The sequence below is a fragment of the Antedon bifida genome, chromosome 1 (genome assembly GCF_963402885.1).
Source record: "Antedon bifida chromosome 1, ecAntBifi1.1, whole genome shotgun sequence".
Lineage (NCBI taxonomy): Eukaryota > Metazoa > Echinodermata > Crinoidea > Comatulida > Antedonidae > Antedon > Antedon bifida.
The window spans coordinates 31,375,978-31,391,744 of record NC_136226.1 but is presented as its reverse complement, the minus strand read 5'-3'; the positions used below and the strand labels follow the sequence as shown (position 1 = coordinate 31,391,744).

The 15,767-nt window shown below is 32.0% G+C and overlaps 1 protein-coding gene across 1 annotated transcript; it reads right to left on the bottom strand.

The window, feature by feature from the left end:
• Nucleotides 1-195: 195 nt before the first annotated feature.
• On the bottom strand, nt 196-15,475 carry LOC144850252 (glutamate decarboxylase 1-like). Its single transcript, XM_078707494.1, has 15 exons — nt 15,108-15,475; nt 11,666-11,899; nt 10,313-10,403; nt 10,085-10,191; nt 9,620-9,735; nt 8,999-9,078; nt 8,363-8,417; nt 8,067-8,183; nt 7,768-7,832; nt 7,537-7,615; nt 7,184-7,333; nt 7,037-7,086; nt 6,421-6,475; nt 2,845-2,934; nt 196-2,052 (listed from the first exon to the last, which is right to left on the bottom strand). Exons 1-15 carry the CDS (start codon nt 15,328-15,330, stop codon nt 1,879-1,881), a joined length of 1,686 nt encoding a protein of 561 aa, XP_078563620.1. The 5' UTR covers nt 15,331-15,475; the 3' UTR covers nt 196-1,878.
• Nucleotides 15,476-15,767: the final 292 nt, after the last annotated feature.

Here is a 15,767-nt window from a genome sequence, read left to right as displayed (position 1 = left end):
CTGTGTAAATTGGCCTTTATATTAAATATTCAGAAATTATCGTTTAAGCAAATTTTAAGCAACTATACTGTATAATAATTGTGTGTATACAAGAAACGAAAACTGATATATTGTTTAATTTGACAATGGACTTCATGAATAATATAAGTAAAAATAAACCAGTCGATAAACTGAGTCTTTAGTCTCCATTTTATTGCTAAAAACGGATATATAATATTGCACAATAATAATTAGCCCTAACGATGTTCATTTTAATTAAACGAGCTCTCTCTTTTCTCATATTATCACTAAAATCGAGTTTTCAATAAAATTAAATATTATTTTCATAATAATAAGATTGATTTTCAGCGTTTATATACATTTATCTCCAGGGATATTTGTCACTTTGGTCACATATGATAACAATACTAGATAGATAGAATATACTTTTCTAAATTCTTAAATATTGTATAAATGTTTCTGGGTGGTTCCTCAAATCTATAGTATTATTTATATACGTATATTATATTCACGACAGCAAAAAAAAGCATCACCTTTTCCACACGTTTAGCCTTAAACATGTTTAGATATAAACATGTTTAGGTTCTAAATACATTCTAAACATGTAGTCTGTATCCAACTCAACACATCAGTGACGTGTTGATAATGTGGAGCAATATAAAGACACGTTTAGGTTTTAAACACGCTAAACATGTAACCAAAAAAAGTGGGTACAAATTTTTTACAGTGTATAGGTATATCTGATAAAGGTTTATTTATAACCATGGAATGTTGGTATACTGATTTGTAAGAGGAAATATTGTATAATATTAGTAAAGAAATAGTAACAGAATAGTAGGGATGACCAAACAAATTAAAGTATTTGTGTCTTCTTCGTACTTTGATAAATGTTATACCTGTATTATCATTATGTTATGTGAATAAATTAACATTAACAGACAGTAATTAGTAGCAGTAGGTTAGTAACACTAAGAATGTGGCAGGGAACAAAGCTCTGTCTACACTATCAAACTTTGTGACAAAAACAATGTGATGTGCCCATATATGGACATGATGATGTCATATCGATACCATATTTAAGCATATCACTACCATATTTGGGCACGTCACACTTTTTTTTTGTTTTGATAGTGTAGACAGAGCTTAAACGAATTAGTAAGAATGTATTTGTGTAGTGTATTATGTGTACTGTTAGTGTTAGACCCAAGTAGTCACGTGATTAAATTCACTATAAAAAAATAAGTGCCTTTTGTTTGCCTACTATAATCTGCCGTATGACCTATGACCCTGACTAATGTTAAATTATTAGTGTATATCCTACAAAAATATTGATTATTATACATGTTGTGTAGAGTAATATATATATTATTATATACAACTATACATTGCTGTTTAATTAGTAACTAATTCTATTATAATTTTATTAATAGTTACTAATAATTTTTTTTATATGTGGATCAAAGGTTGCATAATTATTGTTTTCTTTTCATATTTTTTTTATTCAGAGTGCTAATTGCGATGGATTACATACGACCTTACGACGACACGATTCTCAGTCTCAGACACAAGAGTAGAACTTAATCACAATCAATTGTATTTCACTTAAAGGTTATAGCGTTTTTATTATGTTATGTTATGTACAGTACTAATAATATATACAATTGTATGGATAAACGCAATGACGTAAGCGCGCCGCAAGTAATTTAACCAATCACGACGCAATAGATCATCCGAACAGTCGCTTGTGATTGGTCACTCGCTTGCGTTGCGCATACGTCGTGGGAACAACCAAGCTTTAAAAAATGGTGTCCTTAACATAACCAAATTAGATCGGTTAATATAATTCAATTCAACTCATAATTATATTTGTTGCATATTTTACAAATCTTTTCCCAATCGTTCAATCTCTTCGATCAGGAAATCAATGTCAGATTTGGTAGTAGCTGGGTTTGAAGTGATCATTCTGAAGAAGTTGACCTTTTCTCTGAGAGGCTGGTAACCCACCATGGTGGTGCCGTGTTCCATCATCCTGGCTTTGATAGCGGGGGCAACCTATCAAAGTAAAATTATATCATTGTACATGGGTTGTTAAAATGCCGAAATATCGATTTTTTAAAAAACTATTGTAATAATATCAAAGAGTAAGGAGATAATATTTTACTAGAATCCATAACTCCTGTTAAGGAGAGATCAGAAACTTCCTCCCAGGTACAGGACCCAGTATCCCTTTATATTCAAACACAGTCATGGATCCTGCGACTCACTCTCCAGACAACGTACCCTGTAGTAGCATTGTACATTGTTCCCGCCAGACGGGGGAAGGGTAACAGGTCGAATAATTGGGCCCGAAAGACGCCAAATTGCTCATTTAAACCATTTTGTGAATATAAAGCGAATATTGCTAAGCATTTGACGTCGCCGTATTATTGTTGTTTAATACACTGACATACGCTAACAACAAGTCACCAAGGACACTTCGTCATAATTCATAATTATCTACCCACTTGAAATATAATGGTTCTTCTAACAGGAAGCTTTGATTGAATTTAATTCTCGTAACATTATCGATCTTTAAATGGATAAAAATAGTAATAAAGCATGCGGCAATACCATGCGTGTTTTCTTTATAAAATTTCGGTTCTATAGGAAAATTCTTACGTTATGTTACCGTAATCAAGTTTAAGTTTGATTCTCTTGGACACAACGTATTATGAAGTAAACACAACAGGTATTGACCAATCACGACGCGAATGATCATCATCTCTCGCGTCGTGATTGGTCAAATTACTTGCGTTGCACTAGAATCATTGAGTTGCGTCCAAGTTGGAATCAATTGCTATATACCTTGTGTAGTCTTAGTTGGTTTTCCCTCGTGTCTGGAAGTCCCCTCAGACTTGGAGGAACGTACCAAAAACATACGTTACAGTATTCAGGCTGTTTAAAAATAAATTTAAAATGTGTGTTTAGTAGAAAACGGAATACTAATCAAACACAATATGTAGGTTGAATACAGGAACACCTATCAAGATGTTTGTGATTCTATGTTTAGACTTTCTGAGGAAAAAATAATGAATTCATCATTATTCATTTTATTTTTGACATAATAAAAACAGACTTCAAAATCAAAAGAAGTCGTCATTCATTTTTACCGTACGACTCCAAAAATATGTCTTATTTGAAGTTACACTTGCTTAAAGCTCTGTCTACACTATCAAACAAGTTTGACAAAAAAACTATGATGTGCCCAAATATAGTAGTGATATGCCCAAATATGATAGTGATATGACATCATCATGTCCATATGGGCACATCACATTTTCACAAACTTTGATAGTGTAGACAGAGCTTTATTTCATCATCATTTGCCATATTCTGGCATTCGAGATAACTACTACAAAACCAAAGTATGAATGAATGAAATCGAAAGGAGGAGGCGAAGTGTGAAAAGACGGATGTAGGCTGATGCTTCATTAGGCGACAAGAAAAAAATACTGACGTACAAGCAATCTAGATATCACTTTCAAAAGTCTTCCGATACATTTTAACTATTTAACTGATCCACAAGAACTTACGGTTTCTTGGAAATTCAATGACAATTTTACTTTTTATGGAATCTATCGAAAGAGGCGAAAATCATTTCCTTTTCCTAAAAACCGACCTATTTCATCTTCAGTGTCTTTTTGGAGTTTTCATTTATAATCGGTGTTTTAAGAGAAATCAGTTCTCCATCCTTTAAAACATGTGTTCATACGTTGATAAAAATAAATAGAATACTATCATTAATAAAATAAAAATCCTACTGGTAACCATTCTTGGTCAACTAACAATATGTTACAGACTACAGTTAAGTAGGCCTATATTCTTTGAGGCGCTTGACCTTTGACAAGATCGCCAAAAATTTTTTAGTATATTACTTTACAACACTTAATGTTGTATATTCTGGTACAGCCGCTCCATAATCTCTTTGCTTTTCTTCCTTATATCTATTTTTATTTTATACTAACAAATATCTTTTTATTAATATTATAATAATAATAATTATTATATCAAAAATTTATTAAATTATATTTATCGCATAATATACAATCTACGATAACTTAATTAACTGATATAAAAAATGTATTAAATAAATAACATCATTTGAATAAAAGAAAAAATCACACATCTACACATAATCAAACATCGTATACTCTATCTCTAACAATTTTTTCAATCTTCTATCGACTAAAGCCGAAGTATAGTCGTTATCTCGGGACCGTTCTATGGTTACCACCAGGTAGGCTTTCTTCATCAAGGCTTCTATGAATGGATGACGAGTTGGGAGCAGGAACGCTAGTAGACCATACCCAGTACCGTTTTGATTACGATCAATCGGGAAATTACCTCACGATTTCATCAAAACAGGCCTACAGAAAGTACCCCGTATGTCTACAGTAAATACGCATAGGCCTAAATATAAATTTAACATAGCTAATCGGATTCTCTTCTCTCAAATTGTCTTTTCCACGTTTGCAGCTGTTCTATTGTTAAGAAACTCATAAATTTTAATGAAATAATATTCAATGAAAGAGAGGAAAGATACGAGATGTACATGTAAAATATTAAATTATGCAGCGACAAAGTCCATGATTATTAAACATGTTAAATTCTATTCTTTACTTCAAACTGGTAAAGAATAATTCATACTGCGTGTCACCTATAATATCCTATAGCAAAGTAAAAACGAAACAGCGCACCCAAAACGTTGCTGAATTTAAACTTCTGAAAAGCTCCAAAAATATAGATTTTTAGGTGATCATTTAGAATAAAATGATCACCTATTGTTATTGTATAAAATCTTTATTATTATTTTTTTTTTTATTATTTTTTTTCTTTTTATTGTTTCTGTACACTATTTTGTGTAACAATTATCTCAAAAAGTTTAATGTCAATGATTACAAAAATTTTAGAATATCTTTCAAATAATATAACTTAATCCTAATAAGCTTTCCAGCGTGATCACTCATCCGTGACGACATTTATACGCCATTTTGCGAAATCACATTATCAATCATATCTCCATAATTCATTATCACATATTAGTGAAATTCACTACACGTAAACTTCAGATCAAGGGTAAAAATATTAGCAAATAAAAACGCACGCGCACATAGGTTCATGCGCGTGATATCGCGCGTTAAAAATTTAAAACGCTCAAAATTAAGTTTTGATCAATTTAGAGCATGAATTAGGCCATTTGCGTGTTTCAAAAAATTACTGCGCAAAAATGCGTTTTTGCGCGCGCGATACTTAAAAAGCGTAAAAAACATGAATTTTTTTACAAATCTCATTCTACTCACCATCCTTAGTACATTCACCAAATTTGAGTCAGTTCCGACTTAAAATAACGCTATACGAGCACGTTAAAAATGACAAAATGCGCACATTAATTTTACAAAAGTTCTGAAAATGGTGAAAAATAGGTCTTTTTTAAAATGAAAATAATTCTTCAGAATGCAAGATGACCCCCGATTTTTTTAACTTATTCTGGAAGCCATTGAGTTGTAGATATGAATTCATGTACACATTTTACGTACAAAATGTTTTGACGTCATCAAATGGCCACTTGAATTTAAAAATTAGGATTTGTTATCTTTTTGTGTAGATTATCACATTCAACAGAGCGCATCTTGGTTATGTGTGCTCGAATTTCGCACAACTTTCAGTATGTGCTTGCTTAATTAATTATCTTTATCATGAGTTGACACTATCTTCATTTTAATGACGTCATCACGCGTAAAAACTTGAATAACGTAGGCCGTGTAATTTCACCTTCGCAGTAAATTTGAATATCTTACAGCTCTTCAGAATTGAAGGTTACCTTGATGATTATAATTTATTATGAAAGCTGATGAAATGTAGATATTAATTCATATAAAAATTAAGCCTATCGGATGTTGTGACATTAACATATGGCCAGTTGAAGTGAAAAAGTAGTTTTTTCATATTTTTCGTCAAAGTTATACACAATTCAAAGAGCGCGCACAGCGCTTCTACGTGCCAAATTTTTTTCCAAATCTTATATTTTTTTGCTCAATTAATTATCTTTCGAAATTGTCATCTTAAAGTTTAGTTTGATAACGTCATCATGCCAAAAAATTAGAACATGTGTGTCCCGTAATTTCACCTATGCTACACTGTATATAGATATACAGTATATACTGTACATATTGTATATGGCATATAGGCACAACTCAGCACTATAAGCATATAATAGGATGGCATACATCAACATTTTCCGATCGTATGTTAACGTACGTGCATGTTTTAAAAAAAATTAATTTCAGTAAAATGATAAAAATGATCACCTATAATTCGTCAAAGTGACGAATTAAATTCTAGTTATTATTATTATTGAAATGATTGTAAATCTAAACTCACCTTGTTGAAGACCATTTGGAAACCAGGCCTTTCTAGCAGCTTGTCTTGCAAATATCTGTCGAGAAAAACCGATATTAAAAACACAATAATGTCATTATGAATATTAATCTAGCTCTGGTCCATTGTCACTGTTGGTGGAAATGGTTGTTATCGGTACCTATGATGTAATCATGGAGTTTTATATAGTTATTTATAGAAAGTATCAATTAAAACGTATAGCATCAAAATAGATGAGTACGATGAGATATGTATCGGATAAGATATATATCGGATGAGATAGATATCGGATTCATTCCTCAGTGGAAAATTACTTTCATTTATTGTCATTTGCATATAAAATATACATAGCAACTATGTTTGAAATTATGGATGAGATAGATATCGGATGATATAATTAATTTCGCAATAGTGAATCTTAACATGACGGTAACAAAGGCCTATTATAAGTAGGCCTATATAGTCCATTGTGTACCGTATTAGCGGCCTTACAAACTTAGTTTGGCAAGGGTTTATACAAACTTATCTTTTATTGGTCCTCATTTTAGGTAATAACTATTAATTTTTTGAATTTTAGATTATGAATTAATATTAAATGTAAATATTTGTTAATACATACTGAGACAAGTCCATAAGTTTGTTGATTTGAGCTTCAAGTCCTCTAGTTCCCTGCAAGAGAAAAAATTGAGGGCGTTTTATTACTTTCTGTGAAACTCAAACATCATTTTCATTATTTTTCAAGGCGTATTGACATGAAGCACATTACCTTGGCTCTCCACATGAGCCACAGTTTGAAAACGTCAAGATGTCGTCCGCATTGAATCGCCTTATCCCCTGTATCGTACTCCAAGTCGTAGTGCTTATCTTGTTGGAAAAGATAATTCGCCTTCATTGAGTTCGTTTCCATCAAAATACCCTAAAACAAAACATTGTCACCTTCTTTTAAACTTTATTTGTAGACACAAAGTTTGATAGCAATTATTTAGAAAACAAATTCCTGCGCGACATTAAGGAAATAGAGGAATTACAAATGACAAGGTTGTTGTTTTTTTTTTTCGTCTTTTTTTTCAAACTGAAACCCTTTTCATCGTTTTCTATTTAAACATTGACAAAACTTACATCCTCCTTGAGAAGAATCGCAGAACACTGCAACGTCACACCCATTATTTTGTGCGGGTTCCACGTCACCGAATCAGCCCTATAAGTATCAGAAAATATTCACATTATATCAAAAAAATGAATCGTATGATCGGATGATTTTAAACTGCATATATGGCGAGAAGTCTGGCGTATTACGAAAGTGTTCGCTTGGAAACATGGTTTAGAAATACATATATCTTGTAAACTTGCCTTTCAATTCCATCCAACAAGTGTCTATGTCGACGAGAAAGTAAGACGCCTCCTCCCCAAGCAGCCTGAATAAGATAGAATGTTGTCTATCAAACTTTATGAGACAAAAAGCGTGATGTGCCTAAATATGGTAGTGATATGACATCATCATGTCCATATATGGGCACATCACATTTTTATAATAAAGTATAATAAGCATACAGTCTGATAGTGTAGACAGAGCTTTAAAGAGTTATAACTTTATAGTCATGGTCTAAAAAAGACTACCGGAAGATTAATGTTTAAAAAAAACAACTTACATCAACATGTAACCATATATTGTATTTTTCACAAACATCAGCAATCGATTGAATAGGGTCAAATGATCCCCTTACGGTTGTACCTCCAGTGGCATTGACTAAAAATGGAACATCACCCTGAAAAAGAAGCCATCAAAATGTAAAATATATTTTAACATATCTAGTAGGCCTAAGTTGACCACGTTTAACAATTTAGCTAACGTTATCTCTGTATTTGAGTATTCTATATAAGTCTATATAAGTTATATTTTCAATTCAAAAATCAATGAACAAAAACGATCATAAGAGTAACTTACACGGGCCGATGCCTGTTGGATTTTGTCACCAAGATCTGATACTAGCATTTTTCCTCTGAAAAAGAAAAAGAAATCATTTGCATGTACTTGTGATAGCTTGTATCATCAAAATGATACAAATATTGCATTCATGGCCAGGGCACGGCCGGAGATTTTAAGCTACGTTTAGTAGACAGCATGACCCCTATTTTCCATACTTCAAAAAATGTTACAAAGTCATTGGTAATCTTACTATGGGTGGTAGATCTTAACTAGTTTGACAAAAAAAGTGTTTGATGTGCTCAAATATGGTACTGCTGCGATATGCTCAAATATGGTAGTGAAATGACATCATCATGTCTAAATATTGGCACATCACATTTTGTTGTCACATAAAGCTTGATAGTATAGACAAAGCTTTAGACGATTGAGGAAAATTGCATATTTCGGTACATACAAAATACAGTACGCCCTCTTTAAATATAAAAGTAAGGCCTACTGCTTGTAAATGTCAAACCGTTAATTCTATCTTGTCTAAAGCTTTTTGTTCTATAGGGTGACCGTTTCATTCCGATTCCGATTCCGAAACTTCCACTCATTATTCATTGAACTCAATTGGATGGAATGCATTACCATACAATTACTGTACCCACGTACCTTTCATCTGTATTCACTGCTATCACGTTATCAGCTCCAATGCCACAAATGACGGCAGCCTTCATGAACGAGAAATGACTCTGAAATGTGACAAAAGACATACGGTATACTTTGAATTCAAAAATAAAAAAATTTGGAAAGAACGCGTTTCTGTCTACCATGTTCACTAAAGGCCAACAGGACAGCATCGTACAACGAGACTCGACGATCGTTGACAGAAACATGTTTAAAGTTCTCCCGACGACCTAAAAACTACGCCCGACGCTCAAGATGACTCGTCTTGTCGGGATTTAACTCAGACAGCACCGACGAGTCATATAACAACCAAAAGAAAGAAAAAACGGTACAGTAAGTTAAACTATTATTAAGTTTCATCAACGATTTGAATTCTATGAGTTTCTATACAAAACTCTTATGACTTATATACAAATATTTAGCTTTATAAAAACATGAATACATTAATTTTTACATAGTTTAAAGCACTGTCTATGATTAGATTAATGACTTACGTCTACAGAAGTGATAATGTCCATATATGGGCACATCACATTTGTTTGTCACATAAAGTTTAAACGTGTAGACAGAGGTTAAGGCTTGTTAGATATTAGATTAATGACTTACGTCTACAGATGTAAAAATGACAAGTTGCGGCATGCCTTTTAGTCCCATTCGTTTGCACTGTGGCAATCTATGTTGTCTTGCTGCTAGAACAGCATACAGGTTAGAGATTGCGCCTCCTGTCACAAGAACATTGTAAAATAGTTTTACGATTAATATAGTGAAAACGAAAGGTTGAAAAGTAGAAACATTTTCATTATGCTTTTTCATGTTTTATTAGTATGTATGAATACGCTCTAAAGCCTTGTCTACACTATCAAACTTTGTGACAAGAAATGTGATGTGTCTATGATAATGTCATATCACTACCATGTCATATCATACCATATTTGGGCAGATCACACTTTTTTGTCAACCTAGTTTGATAGTGTAGACAGAAACTTGACCCACCACGCTCACTCCGTCTTAAACAGATCAGAGCTGATGACTGAGTTTGTTTTCTGAAATAAAAATAGTCAGTGCAGTTACCTGGACAGAATATTCCCTCTCCATCTTTGTAACCGATAAATTCGCGCATTTTCTTCAACGTAGCTTTTTCAATCAAGGTGAAAACTGGAGCAATTTCATATGTAAACCTATGAATGAAAAAAAGTATCAGTTTATAGAATGTTCACCTAAGCTGTAGAGTTTTTTGAAAATATATTGATCTATAAAGGTAAAATTATATTGATTAAAATAGAAATTAAAATGACATACATATTTGTGTTAACAGCAGCGGTGACCCATTCGCCAGCAGTTGAAATGACGTCACAACCCTGAGATAATTGGTTGAAAAATCTTGGATGTCCTGTATGAAGATAGTATGTCTTTTATTTATTCATTTATTTATTTAACAACATCTTTATACAGAATTACACAATAAAGTAAAACCTGTAATACAAACAATCAGGAGGAAAAATGTTTAGTTTTGTGAGAAAAAAAATGAGATCGATTATCATGTTTTTTAAAAATTCTGATTCGCTTTGGTATTATTTGAAATAAAATTATTGTGATACAAAGTTTAAAGCGACAATCAACGATATAGGCCCTCTTGGCATTTCTTTTAAATTTAGAAATTTGTCTGTAATTTAGAGATCAAACAACAAATACAAATACGCTCATGGACTTTTTCTTTTTTTTAAGTTTGGGTGTGCCGTTATTTTCCTAATACACTGTACCATCGACTGTCGTGCTCTGCTTCTCTGATTCGTGATGCGTTTTATAAAAGATCGCATGATTGTACAAGTTGGATAATTGGCTGAAAAAAATCTAGAGACAGCAGCAGACAAGCATGAGATTCAATACAATCTTATCCACTTGAATTAGAATAACACACAATTGTGAAAACATTTTGTTAAGTGTTATTAGATTGACATCGACTCATTTCACACTGTAAATCAATACATGCCAAACTGTACACAGTCGAGGTATCCGCCTTACATTGTTTGTATAACACGTTTAAGTCACTGCTTACCCTTAAAACGTTATCCGTTTTTCCATTACAAACAATTTCTCCTAAGGCAATTGCTACTTTAAGTAATTTATTTGTATATATTCGTAATAAAAATGGTTAATTTCTGTCCATTTAGAAACATTCCCTGAGGTATACAGGCAGGTCATTTTAGTCACTACAATCTGTGTCTAAATGATTGTCATTATAATTGTTCTTGCTAATTTAAGATTACAGTTATATTCAAAAATGAATGTGCATGAAAACACTTTCAGGAGATCGTAATAGGAGGCCGAACAATCAATTTAAAGATGTATTGTCCCCCCAAAACATGAAAAAAGTAATAAAATCAGACTTTAATAGACCATTTTTCAGTTATTCACTACTTCTGTGAAAAAACACGCACAAAAATATTATTTCCCTTAGGCCTATAAGACAAAAGAAACAGTTAATTTTAACCAAAAACTATTGTCTGACAGACAATTTAAGTATTTTTTTTGCTTTAAATTACTTCTTTTTTTCAGGTAAATCAATTTTTTTTTATCCAGTTTTTGGTCAAAGTGAATAACTATTAGGTGACATTGAAATTGAAAAAAAAAATATTTTCTTTAAATTCTAACCGGTTATGACGCAATATCGTAGCGTGTTTTTTATGTCCAGAAGAATTTGATCCAGGTTTTCTGCTTTATCTGGCAGATCAAGATGAAGTTTTTCTTTTAGTTCTGACGGCTGCATGAAGTCAATAACTTTGTTCTTTCGTTCAAACGATCCTTGGATGTATTCGACCAGTTGCTCTGTGACTTCTTTCAGGAACTTTCCTGTCAGTTCTCCGGATTCTTTAGCTGGTAAAAGATCTAAAAACAAATCGATATTAGAGTATTTCTATTAAAGCATATTATAATTATATATAACACAAGTTAATTGAAGTATTCCACCAAAATAAAATATCTTTCAAATTACACGTTGATGAAACTTTCCACAAGTATATATTATTTCTTTTAACAATCTCAAAATATACGTAATGTTGACATTAATATGTTCAATTTATTTTAAGTGTTAATATGAAATAACGAAATGAAAATAATGCAGACAGCAACGTTTATGACTAGTTTTTCAGATACCACCTATTAACAGTAGCAGAATCGGGTGCAGTAATTATAAAGAATATTTAACGAACGTTTAATATACGGTGAAGACATTGCACGATGATTGAAAAAAAGATCTATCTTCTTAAGTAGAGTATAATAACCGACTATGTTCAGACAGTCAACAGCGGTTAATACGAGTACACCGTCGACATTAATAGCCAAAGATATATTGAATTAGCCCGAACACGAATGTAACATATCTGTTAAGTCAACAGTTGTTGTAAAGTGTGAAATGACACAGGAAAGTTAAACTCTGTTATTTATACGGTCTCATATAATATTCATCAAGCATTGAACGAATAGGCCTATTAGTGTACTAATAAATCATAAGATAAAGGCCTATACAGATGTTTGTAACGACCACCGGGAACATTCTAAATAAACTAAACATTCATACGGTGATATGATAATGATCATGCATTAAATCACTTTCAACCGTATTACCAATATTGGTGTACTAATAATAATTCATTATGATATAGGCTTATACATATGTTTGTAACAACCACGGTACCTTCCAAAGAAACTAAACATGCATACGGTGATAAATTTATCATGCATTAAATCATTTTAAATACCGTATTACCAATATTGTGTACTAATAATAATTCATGATGATATAGGCTTATACAGATGTTTGTAACACTTTCCACATAAATTAAAGATTCTTACGGTGATATAAATATTCATCATTTATTTAATCACTTTTAACCGTATTACCAATATTGGTGTATTATTTCATACATATGTTTTTGTTTATTCAGCCGATTCTCGGTGCTTTATCTATTTCCGAAGTGTCATAGAAATATTTGGTAAAACGTCTTTAACATGTATCTACAAGTAGTAATCTAACCCTTAACCTTACATGATACAGGCACCACATGTGATATGAATTAGATGCTGTATTACCAAATATTCCTATGCCCTATGATACTTCGGAAATAGATAGTATGTGGAGATACAGCACTGGGAATGGTGTGTTTTATTTGGGTTAAACCCCTGTGAAATGAATAAGAATAAGGACTATAAACCGTAGTCCAGTGTACACATCTAGCTCATGTGCACTTTAAAGAACCTAGTACATCTTTCGAGACGAGTAGGGGTTACCCCGGTGTACTAGTATGCACATGGCCACTGTCAGCATACACTGTTTAGGGTCATCCTCTATAAATAAAGTGAAATAAATAAATAAAATAAATGAATGCCACACATTATGCCATTATTTTGTGCAGTCATTTGAAACTACAACATAGCAAGTGCAAGTAACGTTCGTCTGTAGATTATACCCGGTGTGTCATCCGGGGATATGGTTGCCATAAAATATTAATTATGTCGAGGACGATACCCCCGTGGTTTACCTAGGGAAATAATGCTAATAATATCTAATAAACTAGTTTATATTATCAGATATTTCAGTAATTTTATTCGGAAAATATAAATCAATATTTATATTGCAATACTTTTTAGATTAGCTTTACAAATTATCAATACCAATATTGCAGGAACATATAGATTGGCGTGGCAAGCTGAACAATGGTTGTTTGGAGTATAACATTATATCATTTTATACCATTTATTGGGTTGATGAAATAAAAATGATGAGAAAAAGATAATTATTCATATAGGCCTACAGATGTAACTTGTAACAGCCATGGAACCTTCCAAAGGAACTAAACAAATAAGTAAAGATTAATTTGAGGTAAATCTTTATTTGTAATAATAAACTTGTTAGGATTTCCCTCAAAATAAATTATCTTTTTTTTTTAACTCCGATGAAGCTTTTTCACAAATGTTTATATTTTAGCAATTAAAAGGGGAGCTGTATATTAATGTTGTCAACTTATATGTAATAAGTAATGAAAAAAAAAGAAAGAGAAAATGATAAAGGTGGGTTGTTCCCACGAAATACAAAAAATAAATTTGCAAAAAATGTTACGTAATTTACGTTAATTAAAAGCTGAATTATAGACTTCATCTTCTTTCTACATACAAAATCTAAAAATGGGTTTTCTTGTGCATTTATACACAAGTTTAGGTTGAATTGAAACATGTTCTATTGATACCATTTGAACAATACCTTAATACAGTTTGAGGTTAACCGTTATGGTCACTTTCTGATTGAAATGTACCAGTTTAATGGTCAAGGATTACTTTGCCAGGCTCCGATGGTCAATATTGTAAGGTAACTGCGTAGATATATTGTCTCCAATACTTGGACCGTAAAAATATCATTGGGAATTTTAAAATGACAATTACAGCCCACAAATTAGTATATTGATTCAAGATATAACATTTTAATTGCAATTTTGCTTCAAAACGACGATTAAAAGTACATTAAACAAAAATACAATAAGCAATTTAAACAAAAATCATTCATTTTCCAGCACAGTCACAATAAAACACAATGATGTAATATATTCATATTTCACAGTAGCTCTAGCCTGCAAACTAATTATAATAATAATAATATATAGAGTGAAATTTGTTGAGTTAAATAATAATTGTGGTTCCAAAATATCATAACATATAAAATAAAGTTCTTTTTTTTGGAATATGTCCACACACCTTACTTTATTGTGTTTATTCGCCATTTAAACATTTACCAAATATGAAAAAAAAAAATTATGTTTTTAAAAAACAAAACAAAAAACATGAAAAAAGCAGGCTTAATGTGATTATTTTATTTGAAATGAAATAAATAAATATTTATTTGATTTTTAGACTGTAATAATACTAATAATGATAATAATTAGAAAGTACAAAAAAGAGTGGAGAATTGTGCGCTTTTTTAATCGAATTTGGGATTTTAAAAGAAACACTTGCAAAAAATGAAGTAAATTAAAAAGCTAACACCTCGTGCATTTTTAATCGAATTTGGCATTTTAATAAACTCTTAAAAAAAGAAAAAGCTAACCTCGTGCATAGAGCTCAAAATAGTCAGGTTGGAGCTCTTCTTGTTGAGGCTGAGTAATCAACGCGTCATCCACGGACATAGTCCGTCTCAGTCGTTCATTATCACGTTCTCGCAAATCTTTTTTCGAGCCGTTTAATCCAAGCGAACCGATTCGTTCCGTAACTCCCGCCATCCGGTTAGAATCTGAAATAACTTCTGCACTCATCAGCCTACGTCGAGACATATTTAACGTCGGTTTTTAGTAACGGTACAGTCGTAAAAAAAACAAAATCACGTCAATAAAGAATAGATAAAAGTTCAGATATATTTCCCGCTAAGTTCGTGCACTGCAGACGATTCTTCCTAACTGAATGGTAGATACGTTGGTGAGAAGTAAATAATAACTTCAACTATCTCAGTAATTGCAATCACACGCCTGTGCTTATTCAAGTAGAAAGCTTCCTCTTATACTATCTATCAGATCTTCGATCGAACCTGATGTTCGTGAAATCGTAGACCACAGATGGGAGTCGAAATAATTCATTGAAGATAGATTTGATATCTGTGAGTTTGCATCACTTATTTATGTAATCGAAGTGAATATTGACAAGGATGTAAAAAATTAATTAAACTGCTTCATGTAATTACTCCGGTTACGTAAATGGCCGTTAAATTTGAATT

Excerpts from the sequence above, each read along its gene's own strand:
- LOC144850252 (XM_078707494.1), bottom strand. The coding sequence starts at position 15,330 with ATGTCTCGACGTAGGCTGATGAGTGCAGAAGTTATTTCAGATTCTAAC. Across the intron at positions 6,476-7,036 it reads AAACTTATGGACTTGTCTCA|ATATTTGCAAGACAAGCTGC; the intron begins GTATGTATTAAC and ends TTTTCTCGACAG. Across the intron at positions 2,053-2,844 it reads ACCAACTAAGACTACACAAG|GTTGCCCCCGCTATCAAAGC; the intron begins GTATATAGCAAT and ends TTACTTTGATAG.